A 12,875-nucleotide genomic window follows, 5' to 3' on the forward strand; every position below is an offset into this window, starting at 1 on the left:
AGCGTAATTCATTAATATGCTGATCCACTCTATCTGTGTTCATTTCAATAGCTACACGTGGCACTGCCAGCGAAATGCATTCATATGCTGATCCACTCTATCTGTGTTTATTTCAATAGCTTCACGTGGCACAGCCGGCGTAATTCATTAATATGCTGATCCACTCTATCTGTGTTTATTTCAATAGCTTCACGTGGCACTGCCAGCGAAATGCATTCATATGCTGATCCACTCTATCTGTGTTTATTTCAATAGCTTCACGTGGCACTGCCAGCGTAATTCATTAATATGCTGATCCACTCTATCTGTGTTTATTTCAATAGCTTCACGTGGCACTGCCAGCGTAATTCATTAATATGCTGATCCACTCTATGTCTGTTTATGTCAATAGCTACACGTGGCACTGCCAGCGTAATTCATTAATATGCTGATCCACTCTATCTGTGTTTATTTCAATAGCTTCACGTGGCACTGCCAGCGAAATGCATTTATATGCTGATCCACTCTATCTGTGTTTATTTAAATAGCTTCACGTGGCACTGCCAGCGTAATTCATTAATATGCTGATCCACTCTATGTGTGTTTATTTCAATAGCTTCACGTGGCACTGCCAGCGTAATTCATTAATATGCTGATCCACTCTATCTGTGTTTATTTCAATAGCTTCACGTGGCACTGCCAGCGTAATTCATTAATATGCTGATCCACTCTATGTGTGTTTATTTCAATAGCTACACGTGGCACTGCCAGCGAAATGCATTAATATACTGATCCACTCTGTGTTTATTTCAATAGCTTCACGTGGCACTGCCAGCGCAATTCATTAATATGCTGATCCACTCTATCTGTGTTTATGTCAATAGCTTAACGAAGCACTGCCAGTGTAATTCATTAATATGCTGATCCACTCTATCTGTGTTTATGTCAATAGCATCACGTTGCACTGCCAGCGTAATTCATTGATATGCTGATCCACTCTATATATGTGGCGTGTTGCTGACATTGGGGTATGTTGCTGACATTGAGGTGTGTTGATGACATTGAGGTGTGTTACTGACATTTAGGTATGTTGCTGACATTGAAGTGCGTTGCTGACACTAAGGTATGTTGCTGACATTGGGGTATGTTGCTGACATTGGGGTATGTTGCTGACACTGGGTGCGTTGCTGACATTGAGGTGTGTTGCTGACATTGAGATGTGTCGCTGACATTGTCGTGTGTTGCTGACATTGAGGTATGTTGTCATTGAGGTGTGTTGCTGACATTGACATGTGTTGCTGACATTGACGTGTGTTGCTGACATTGGGGTATGTTGTCATTGACGTGTGTTACTGACAGTGAGGTGTGTTGTCATTGACGTGTGTTGCTGACATTGAGGTATGTTGTCACTGAGGTGTTTCGCTGACATTGTCATGTGTTGATGACATTGGTGTGTGTGCTTTGAGGCGTGTTGCTGACATTGAGGTGTGTTGCTGACATTGAGGTATGTTGTCATTGAGGTGTGTCGCTCACATTGTCGTGTGTTGCTGACATTGAGGTGTTTTGCTGACATTGAGGTGTGTTGCTGACATTGTCGTGTTTTGCTGACATTGAGGTGTGTTGCTGACATTGAGGTGTGTTGCTGGCATTGTGGTATGTTGCTGATACTTAGGTGTATTGACTACATCGCGGCTACTCACGTTGAGGTATGTTGCTGACACCGTCCTGGCCGTGAGCAGCCCCATCATGGGGAAGAGGAAGATGGGGATGAGAGACGTGGCTGCGATGGGCACGGCCTCCGTGATCCAGAACACGGCCATCACCAAGATCACGTAAGCGCATTGGGTTTTCTGGAGGGAAAGAGCATTCAATGAGCATGTGGAACACTGTACGCCTGCTGTGATGGCTACAATGATATATATATAAGTAATGAGCATGGTTCTCAGTTCTAATTTGTAGGCTCATCACATTCATTTCATAATCCAAAACAACGGAACAATGACACTGACACCTACAAATAGCATTGTCATTAAAATGCCCGTCCACGCACTCCAAGTCACGTGACGCAGGAGATGTTAGAGTTCAGTTCTCACAGGTCAATTCCTGCATATCTTTTACAAACTGCGTCAATAAAGTTAGAGGTCAATATGAGCTTGCATATACAATCCAAGCTGCTGAAGATACATACCGGGTCATCAGCTGCGAGAGGTAGTGGCAACAAGATAATTGGTGTCAGCAGGACAACCAGCACGTTGCGGATCCCCCACAGTTGCCGCCATATTGACGGTCTCTCACACAGTTGCTGATCAACACAACCCCTCGAGCTGGGCTGCTCAAACTCAGGCTCCAGGGGGTCTTGCTGGTCGGCTGGGGGTAGGGTGTAGGTTGTGGTAGAGGGCGGGTCCATGCTGGCACGCCACTGGTTGATGCAACCCTGTACGGAGCTCCACCCTAGGACGAGCGTGTGGAAGTTGGCGCCTCTCTTGTACCTGTGTAGACAGCGAGGAAAGGGTTTGGTTAATCGGATGAGATGCAAGTTATAAAGCTGCCTCATAAATAGTCATGCAGTGCCTTAAACGAGCCTCTTCATATGCTACAGTCAGCCGAAAATGAAAACAAATGTGAACATAGAATTCGTGTGCAAATCCATGTTAATGTCTACAGGGCTATAGTGACCAAGTGCGGTCGGGTAGCCTAGTTGTTAAAGCGTTCGCTCGTCACGCCGACACCCGGGTTCGATTCCCGACATGGGTACAATGTGTGAAGCCCATTTCTGGTGTCCCCCGCCGTGATATTTCTGGAATATTGCTAAAAGAGGCGTAAAACCATACTCACTCACTATAGCGACCAGGCAACACGTCCAATAACGTCTCCCTGGCTTCATGCAGCCTACATTTGCCAAACATTTCAAAATTATGTTTTTTGTTGTTTTGCCAAACCATTAATTCAGTGCTTTGGTACACTGTAACAAAATTGTTTAAAAAATTTAAGTACATACAAAACATGTTTACATGAAAACGTATTTAGGAATGTGTATAAATCCAAACCTGAAAACACATTTAGTGTGTTCAATCTGAACACGTTTAGGGTCTTAACACATGAAAATAGCGTCTCACAGCCGAAACACCACTTAAACACAACATCCACCTAATCGAAACATATTTAGAATTTAGGCACGTTTAAACATGTTTAGAATTTGAACATGTTGAAGGTTTAAACATGTTTAAACAAAGTGCATGTCATTAGGGAATAAGTCAAACATGTATAAAACGTAGAATATATATTGAAATTAAATGTCCAAATCAGATTTACAGGCACTTGCATAACACACATAATATCAGGACTTACGACATAAAATAATCCAAACTGATGGTGACAGGAAAATATCGACATATGACGACAACAGTGATACAGTTGGTAGGATGTGTGACTAATAGTAATGTTCTCAACCAGGAAGCTGAGATTGAAAGTATATCTACGATAACCACTTACCTTTAATAACTTCTCTCTTACAATTAGTTAATATTAATTAATATTAATTGTAATAAAGAAGTTGGTCTAAATGTCTCTAAAGTTAATAGAGTATAGCTTTGCCCTGAACTGTGTCAGATACGCTTGTGTCTGAGTTCTTTGACCTCATAATGGTTCAGGGCAAAACTAAAGCATATTTCATACTTATATGCCTTTGATGTGCATGCCCTAAGCGGCGCACGGTGGAGTCGCTCGCAACAAAGCTGCTTATTGTCATTGTTTGAATAGTGCACATTCAGGGTGTAATTTGTTAAATGAAAGATGTGTTCCAACGTTGTTATACCATCGTCGCACATTAATGTAAAATGATCGAAATGTACATCTAGTGCCTTTGGTGAATTTAATATTTTTATAAGGTTAAAATGCATGTCAAAACATTAGAAAACTGTCACAAATTAAACCTTTGAAATGATGATTGCCGCCACGATAGAATCAATGATGTTGGTTGGTTGGTTGATTTGTTGCTTAACGCTGCACTCAGCAATATTCCAGCTATATGACGGTGATCTGTGAATAATCGAGTCTGGACCAGACTATCCAGTGATTAATATCAATGGTGTGATTGCATTATACACAAATCGTGTAACAGACAGTCTCAGTTAAAAGGGGAATCGACAGAGAAATGACATTTTCCATTTATCATCGTGATTGGTTCCAAGCTGTCGATGTTGTTCAGTTCATCAGCAGAGAGAGAACGCACCAAACAGGGGGATTGAGAAAATCAATAGAGACGCTCAATCTGTCACAAAGCTCCTGTATTTTTCCGATTACGACACACAGTTCATGGTCAGATTTAGTTTTGACAAATCAAATTGACGTAGTGTGACATGTGACAAAGAAAGGTCAGGTGCGATCATCTTAAAAAGAAACCGTAACATTAGTAGAGTAGTGCTGGTTGTTGCTGTTGACTGAGTCACTTCGCCATTACTATATTTTCCGACCCTGGGACGGGCCAACACTGTCTTGTTTAGGAGTTGTATTTTGAGCAATGGACTGAAGCGTTAGTAAAAGTATGTACGTATCAACAGTGTTGTGTTAATTCTTCACCAGGCTTCACCAGGCTTCACCAGGCTTCACAAGGCTTCACCAGGCTTCACCAGGAGTCCAGAACAATGGGTGCCTGCACAGTGAGGAGACCCCGCTCATGATATAATCGGAATCGACTCCGTTTTTTGGTAGATATTTCGGTGTCCCCCCACTGTGCCCACTTTTGGTGTGATGACGACGCGGTTTCAAAAACGTACACATTGTATCAAAAATGTTACAACGTTCTTAGTTCTACACACGACGTAACCAAATTGTATAAATCTAACGAGCTGATTGTCTCTCCAACAGTATGGAAATTCAGAAAATCAAAGACATATGCATCCCCAGCCAAGGATGACCATGCCAGTAGTCGAGGTTTGCTATTTTTCACATTAACTGTAATGTTGAGACACACGCATGTGGCAAGGGTAGCCTAGCAAGCACCTTTGTTTGAAATCTAGATCTTCAATAGCTTCTAGCATTGTGAAGTTGGTTTGATTGTTGTTTTACGCCGCACCCTGCAATATTCCAGCTGTATGATGACGGTCTGTAAATAATGGAGTCTGGACCAGACAAACCAGTGATTGGGATCTATAAATTTTGCGTAATTACTATAACTTACAGAAAATACATACTTATTTTAAGTTGAAATTTTTGAAGATTATGGTTTTGAAATTTCAAGATAATGAGTTGAAATTCTAAAATTATGAGATTTCAGATTTCAACTTAGTGTCTTGAAATTTCAACTTAGTATCTTCTAATTTCAAGAAATTAAGTTGAAATTTCAAGATACATACAAGTTGAAATTTCAAAATTATGATTTTGAAATTCCAAGGGAATGATCGTGAGTTGAAAGTTTAAAATTATAATTTGAGATTTCAACTTAGTATCTTGAAATTTCAACTCAGTATCTTAAAATTTCAACTTAGTATCTAGAATTTTAAGAAATTTAAGTTGAAATTTTAAGATGCAATGCTGAAATTTCAAGATAATGATTTTGAAATTTCAAGAAACTAAATTGAAACTTCAAGATACATACTAAATTGAAATTTCAAGATAAATACTAATTGAAATTTCAAAATTATGATTTCGAAATTTCAAGATAATTAGTTGAAAGTTTGAAATCATAACTTGATATTTCAACTAAGTATCTTGAAATTTCAACTTAGTATCTTGAAATTTCAAGAAATTAAGTTGAAATTGGTATAATCTTGGATCTATTTGACAGCTTTCACATCGTGTTTAAAGCGTTCGCTCGTCACGCCGAAGACCCGGGTTCGATTCCCGTCATGGGTACAATGTGTGAAGCTCATTTCTGGTGTACCCCGCCGTGATATTGCTGGAATATTGCTAAAGGCGACGTAACAGCATACTCACTCACTGTAAAACATTCCACTCCCTTACTCAATTGTATCCCCATTATTGTTAGAAATATCACACCAGAAATGAAAAACACATGTCAACAGAGCAAAATTAGGATACTGCGCCATTTACTTGTCGGTGACTGTGGAAATGTTCACACTTGTGATGTACTAGATCCACGTTGTAGTTCAGATCAGTTCTGTAAAAGATGCTATTACTATTTAGAAACTGAAAACCACGTGTTTCCATCACATGACCACATTAGATCAGCTGTTTATGGAATACTGTAAGGGACATCCTCACGATCTCGCATTCTCGCGAGAATGTCCCTTACAGTATTCCATAGCTGTTTGACGTGTGGTCAAACCACGCGTACTCACACCTGTCCGGGCGACAGGTTCACAGCCGCGGGAAATGACCATCGCCTGTTAGCCCACACAAATACTATTGCAGATTGTAACATCATTGAACGTGGAAGACAAAGCGTACGCTCATAGCTGATACAACAGATAACATATCAGATAAAAGCTGCAGACTTGCGATATTATCATACGATAATAAAGAGATAAACATACTGTGTTTTCAATGTAGAGCTAGGTTACCTGTTGATTTAACCCCGCTAAATTGAATCTGGAATCGAGCGAGCAGCATTATCTTTGTAGTTTTCTATCGTGTTTTCTGCACGGAATGTATTGCCACACATCCTTTGTATATTGTAGTCACCGCATCTGTGTATTTTGTAACCTGCAATTGTAGATATAATTATTTAAATATGCCTACCGACAATGACTGAAAAAGTACTATTCTATGAATATAGCTTCCGCGGTGATGCGGCCGTCAAACCAGCTGTTTCAATCAGAAGGCATTTAATGTGATTTAATAGCCTCTGATTGACCAGTCAGAATCGAGTAATTTCCAAATTCATGGTAAAATCGAGAGTACACTCGACATCAATAATTTATATATTTAGAATTAATTAGATCTCATATCCATTGCAGAATGTTTGAAAAACGAGCCCTGTCCTGTTATGATAATATATTCCATTTTCTGAGGAGATTTATAGTCAGTATTTGATAAAATATATACAATCATAATTAGACATCAATAATGTATATATTTAGAATTAATTAGATCTCATATCCATTGCAGAATGTTTGAAAACGAGCCCTGTCCTGTTATGATAATATATTCCATTTTCTGAGGAGATTTATAGTCAGTATTTGATAAAATATATACCATCATAATTAGATATCAGTTATCGTGTACAAAGCATGTTACATGTACACTAGACACACGGAAAATACTATTTCAACAAACCAATCATTGCGCCAATATTAATTTCAATGAAAGGAAAAACAAATCGAAATCGAACTAACAGCGCATCGGATCCATAAGCGCTTACCCAAATGTAAAACGATATTGGTGTCTTCATTGTAGAAGTCATAATTATGGGACGCCAGAAAAGGCTGCTCAAAACTGGCCTGCAGGCAACTGTCCACTATGCAGATATTAGATTTCCAGCTTCGGACTCTGAGTGAGTGAGTGAGTGAGTGAGTGAGTGAGTGAGTGAGTGAGTGAGTGAGTGGGTGGGTGGGTGGGTGGGTGGGTGGGTGGATGGGTGAGTGAGTGAGTGAGTGAGTGAGTGAGTTGGGTTTAACGCCGCTTTTAACAGTATTCCAGTTATATCACGGCGTATTTGCACTCTTAAGTTATGAATACCCATGTATAAATTTTGTTGTTTGAATTGTGTAGTGTTTCGATGGCTGAGATGAGAATTTCTTGTTATATTGTATTGTATTATGTGAATTGTATGTGCCGTACGTAAATGCTCTACTAAACATATCAACGACTTTCCCCTCTATGACCGTGTCTTGAGACGACCCCTGCCGCCTACTCTGGTCAAAGGGTTAAGCATGCCTGGCTTCACCAGGAGTCCTGAACAATAGGTGCCTGCACAGTGAGGAGACCCCGCTCATGACATAGTCGGAATCGACTCCGTATTTCGGTAGATATTTCTCATGAATGTGGAAGGTTTTTGTCCCTTTCATGTACAATGAATTTGACAAATTAAGTAGACTAAATGTTGCAGTAAAGTTAAGTGGCTTACGAGTGGTTGTCTCTCATAATCATGACGATAAGGATTATACAAGTTTCGGTCAAATGACACAGAAATGGTATCACCCGCCGAAAGTGATGAGCGTTCCGGGAGACTCTGTCTAATTTTCATTAAGTCTTTCATTACGCACGGGGGTAGAGAAAACTTTATTCATTTTCTATGGTGACGAATGTAAGACTAACCTTGTGGGTTTTTTTATAAATGGGTTTAAAATTACATGTGCAATAAGCGGTGCTGTTAATTGAAAATCCTCGAACAGGGCTGACTTGATTGAACGGCTGTTCTGCCAAGTTGCCTGCACCCGTAAGTTCAAACAAAGTACCCTTTAAAAAATACTACTAAAAATGTCTGTTGCCATGACGACGGGGTATATACCTTTCTGTTGTTTGCTGAAATCATGTACAAGTGTGTTGCATGTAGGGTTATTCATGAACACAGACCGCCGTGTGATGTGGCATACTGTGTTCACAGATGCTTTTTTAGAAACTGCATATTTATTCAAATACTTAAGTGGCCCCAGGCCTATAGTACATGTGCCAGGTGTTGCACACAATTTGAACTATTATTTACAAATTTAGTTCCATATAACAGTGCGTGGAATATATACATGGCTAAGTTTTGTATTATTAATTTATCTAGACTGTTTAACAATTTTCGGAATGTCACAATATTTGGATCAGTAAAGTAATATACAGGAATATATGTTTTTTTCTCACAGTGGAGTACAATGGACATACAAGTACAAAGTGATATTCATCCTCTATATCTTGGCTATTATACATTTTACATAATCCTTCTGACCTTGGAGTTTTTGTGTATCTCCCACTCTCGATGCATAAATCATGGGATGCACAACGAACTCTTGCCCATGAATTGCGGTATTTCTTTATATTTACATATTTAACAGATACTGTTCAGTGTATATATGAGTTTTCATAATTCTCTCATAAAAAAAGGTATTCGATAATGTCAACACAAATAACCACGACTGCAGATAAACATCTTTTAGTCTCTGTAGAAAAGAATTGGGAAATACACTTTCAGAGTGTACAAACTGATCATACCAAACATTTCCCAAACCACTATTGAATAGCAGTTACCCAATTAATCTTTCCATTCGTATCGTATAACATAATCATATTGCAACATTTCTTAGGGTATCTCGATGAATTCATTTCAAAGAGATTCAGCCAGTACTTTATGACTTTCAGTTGTGACTATATGAATAGAGCAAATCTACCACGTTCTCCATAAATCATTGCGCTAGATGTATTGGGTTTTACACCAAGAATTTATTTACATGCAAAAAAAGTGAACCTTTTCGATATCATTAAATTGTTTTAATTCCCATATTTCAGCACCGTAAAGTAAATTTGGGTAAATAATACCAAAGATCTTGAAGAATGACTTGTAACTTATATAACCAACAATATGTATATTCTTTAGTGTACCAAATAAAACCTTTTTTGGCCTGAACTGATGCTTCTCTTACATGAGTAGACCAATTTAGACTGTTACTGAAATAAACGCCCAAATATTTATAGTTTGTAGTCACATTCAAACTTTCACCTTTAAAGGACCAGTTTTCATTTTTGGCAAGTTTGCAAACGTTTATAAATACAATAATTTTAGTTTTGACACTATTAACAGAGAGTTTCCATTTATCAAAGTCATTTTCTAAGACATCAATATACTTTTGCAAGTCACCAGTTGTGCTTGAGAACAAGATAATATCATCTGCAAATAATAAAAGAAAGAGTTGAACGACATCTGGTTGTAACTGAATGCCGTTTGTACAATTGTTATGGATTTACGATACTAATTCATTTATGAAAAAGGAATATAAAAGCGGACACAATATACATCCTTGGCGGACGCCAAAGTTGCATTCAAACATATCAGAGATTAAACCCTTGTCTCCTACACATGTTTTAACGTTTTCCTAAATACTACATAGTAGCTTCAACATTTTGGAACTAAGTCCACGTGCAGTAAATAATCTCCATAGTTTACACCTGTATATAGAATCAAATGTTTTAGAAAAGTCAACAAATAATCCATAAAACTTCCCCGCTGATATAGCGCTGTATCAGAGATTGCAATATAAAGACATTATCAACTGTTGTATATCCTTCCCCACATCCAGCCCGCGATTCAGAAATGTTATCCATGGTATCAGCCCAAGACACAAGTCTCTTGTTAATAATAAAAGTAAATATTTTACTGAAGATACACAAGATAGTTATCCCTCTGTAGTTGTTGACATCATTAGAAGCGCCTGCTTTATGAAGCGGAATTAAAATACCAATAGACCATGTTTCCGGGAAGTATCCCCCTTCAAACATTACATTAAATAACAATCCTAGGTATGGAACATACGGCCGAATGTATAAATAATTCAGATATGGTGGCATCTTTCCCTGGAGATTTGTTACATTTTAAAGGATGGATGCTGTTTAATATTTCGTCTTTTGTTATAGGCATATTTAGAATATCCTCTTCAATATCTACAGTGACATCATCATTGGTAAAGGCATCTTGTAAAAAACCCGGAAAATCGTCCGGCACAGTTGATGTTTGCTCACCAGCAAACAAATCACTAAAATGTGCAAAACAGTCAGCAATCTTAATATTATTTTGAACATAATTCTTACAATTCAAACTTTTAATCACAGACCAGAAATTCTTTGAGTTCTTATTGTTATTCTCCATATATTGCTTTTTGTGTTCAAAATATTCATTCCTTTTTTGCCTTTGTTTCTTGTGTAGTTGGAATCCTTCAACCACTAGACCACGGAGGCGTAACTGGATGTGTGAATCATGTTAAATATTAAAGAAAAATGGAAGCTGCAATGTAATGTTAATTTGACATAGTGAGGCTGCATGTATTTACACACTTTACAGGCAGGAATCAGTCTCATTTATGTGTGAAATATACTCGAGAGTTTATCGAAATGTCATTTCTGAGGGATGCAATGGCAGTCAGACACTAACCGACAACAATGATCCAGCTATCAACGTGCCTGTAGGTATAACACTGTCCTGCATACTTACATGGCTGATTCAGAGGGATACCATTGTTCTGGAGAACTATGATCAGGAATGTCCGCACTTGGAGTTTGTGAAAACTGGGAGCATTCGTGTGAACGCTGTGTGCTTCTCGGATGTTGCAGCTCGTGGGGCACGTGAAATTGACTGTATATTTCGTAAACTTGTGTCAAAATAAAGTCAGTTTGAAAAGCACTTGGTAACAACCATCCTCAGTTACCTCTCCACCCGCACACTCCAGGAACAAATGTCAGCCAGGTAGTAAACAATATACCACCGGAAGTGACGTCACGGGTCAGCACTATGATGTTGTCCTTTGGGCGGTGAAGACACAGTGAATGAGCGAAGGATAGATGTATGTGAAGCCAAAGGCAGACTTTCTTCATGGGTTAAATAGCCGTGAAACAAACTATCAGTATCTGTCTGGATGATGGTCTTTTACAAATTGTTCCGCTTTTACTTCTCTGTAAATATGAGTTCTCTAAAATGTTTAGGAATGTGTTTAAATCCTAAAGGCATACACTTTTGGGTGTGTTCTTTCTGAACATGTTTATGGTCTAAACAAATGAAATTGTCTCATGTTTAAAGAAAGTGTTTACCATTGGGGATTAAGTCAACAGGAAATAAGAAAACTGATGAAATGATATGACGGTGTGATGATGACAAATGTCTGTAAAAATAATTTCGGATAATCGATCAATATCTGGTGTGTCCACCATGTTGGGAGATGCATGCACGACACGTTGACGGCATATTGTTAATTAACTTGCCGCTGGAATTGCCCGTCATTCCGCCTGAAGAGCTACTCCAAGCTGAACCACGTCGGCGGTGCTGTGTGCTGGGCGCTCACTCTCAGCCTGAGAACATCCAAAATATTATCTACTTGGGGACATGCCAGGAGACATGTCAGGGGACATGACAGGGGACATGACAGGGGACATGTCAGGAGACATGCCAGGGGACATGTCAGGGGACATGACAGGGGACATGACAGGGGACATGACAGGGGACATGACAGGGGACATGTCAGGGGACATGACAGGAGACATGTCAGGGGACATGTCAGGGGACATGCCAGGGGACATGTCAGGGGACATGCCAGGGGACATGTCAGGGGACATGACAGGGGACATGACAGGGGGCATGACAGGGGACATGACAGGGGACATGTCAGGAGACATGTCAGGGGACATGCCAGGGGACATGTCAGGGGACATGTCAGGGGACATGACAGGGGACATGTCAGGGGACATGTCAGGAGACATGTCAGGGGACATGCCAGGGGACATGTCAGGGGACATGCCAGGTGACATGTCAGGGGACATGACAGGGAACATGTCAGGGGACATGACAGGGGACATGCCAGAGAAGTGCGATGACCCACACAAGTAAAGACCTAACATATAGGTCATCCATTGATAAATTATCCCAGAGAAGTGGCCTAGACCTACAAATGGTTGAAACCGTCCACTATGCAAATACACGCCTGGGAAATAGAAAATGTCCTTATTATACAGATGAGATTGAAGATCAACTACACAGAATGCTAACCTGTTCACATGATGTTGTTTGTTTGTTGTTTAACGCCGCACTCAGCAATATTCAAGCTATACGACGGCGGTCTGTATATAATCGAGTAGGGACAAGACAATCCAGTGATTGATATCATGAGCATCGATCCACGCAATTGGGATACGATGACATGCATCAACCAAGTCAGCGAGTCTGACCACCCGATCCCGTTAGTCGCCTCTAACGACAGGCAAAGTCGCCTTTTACGGCAAGCATGGGTTGCTGATGATCTATTCTATCC

The 12,875-nt window shown here is 39.7% G+C and overlaps 2 protein-coding genes across 6 annotated transcripts in view; one reads left to right on the forward strand and one right to left on the reverse strand.

Annotated features, from left to right (window-relative positions):
- Window positions 1-12,875, reverse strand: part of LOC124151873 (solute carrier family 13 member 2-like) — an 81,199-nt gene that overhangs the window by 19,834 nt on the left and 48,490 nt on the right. For 4 of the 5 annotated variants that reach the window (XM_048396495.1, XM_048396497.1, XM_048396494.1 and 1 more), the window contains exons 3-4: window positions 2,168-2,468; window positions 1,680-1,829 (exon numbers count right to left, since the gene is read on the reverse strand). In XM_048396495.1, the coding sequence (XP_048252452.1) occupies window positions 1,680-1,829; window positions 2,168-2,386 (369 nt within the window). In that variant the 5' untranslated portion in view covers window positions 2,387-2,468. Of the gene's footprint in view, window positions 1-1,679; window positions 1,830-2,167; window positions 2,469-6,500; window positions 6,643-12,875 lie in introns of all 5 variants that reach the window. The other variant, XM_048396496.1, reaches the window with a different exon arrangement.
- LOC125379969 (tetra-peptide repeat homeobox protein 1-like) lies at window positions 11,954-12,454 on the forward strand. Its single transcript, XM_048395894.1, has one exon. It carries the CDS (start codon window positions 11,954-11,956, stop codon window positions 12,452-12,454), a length of 501 nt encoding a protein of 166 aa, XP_048251851.1.

The sequence above is a fragment of the Haliotis rufescens genome, unplaced genomic scaffold (genome assembly GCF_023055435.1).
Source record: "Haliotis rufescens isolate VD_foot unplaced genomic scaffold, xgHalRufe1.0.p SCAF_15, whole genome shotgun sequence".
NCBI lineage: Eukaryota > Metazoa > Mollusca > Gastropoda > Lepetellida > Haliotidae > Haliotis > Haliotis rufescens.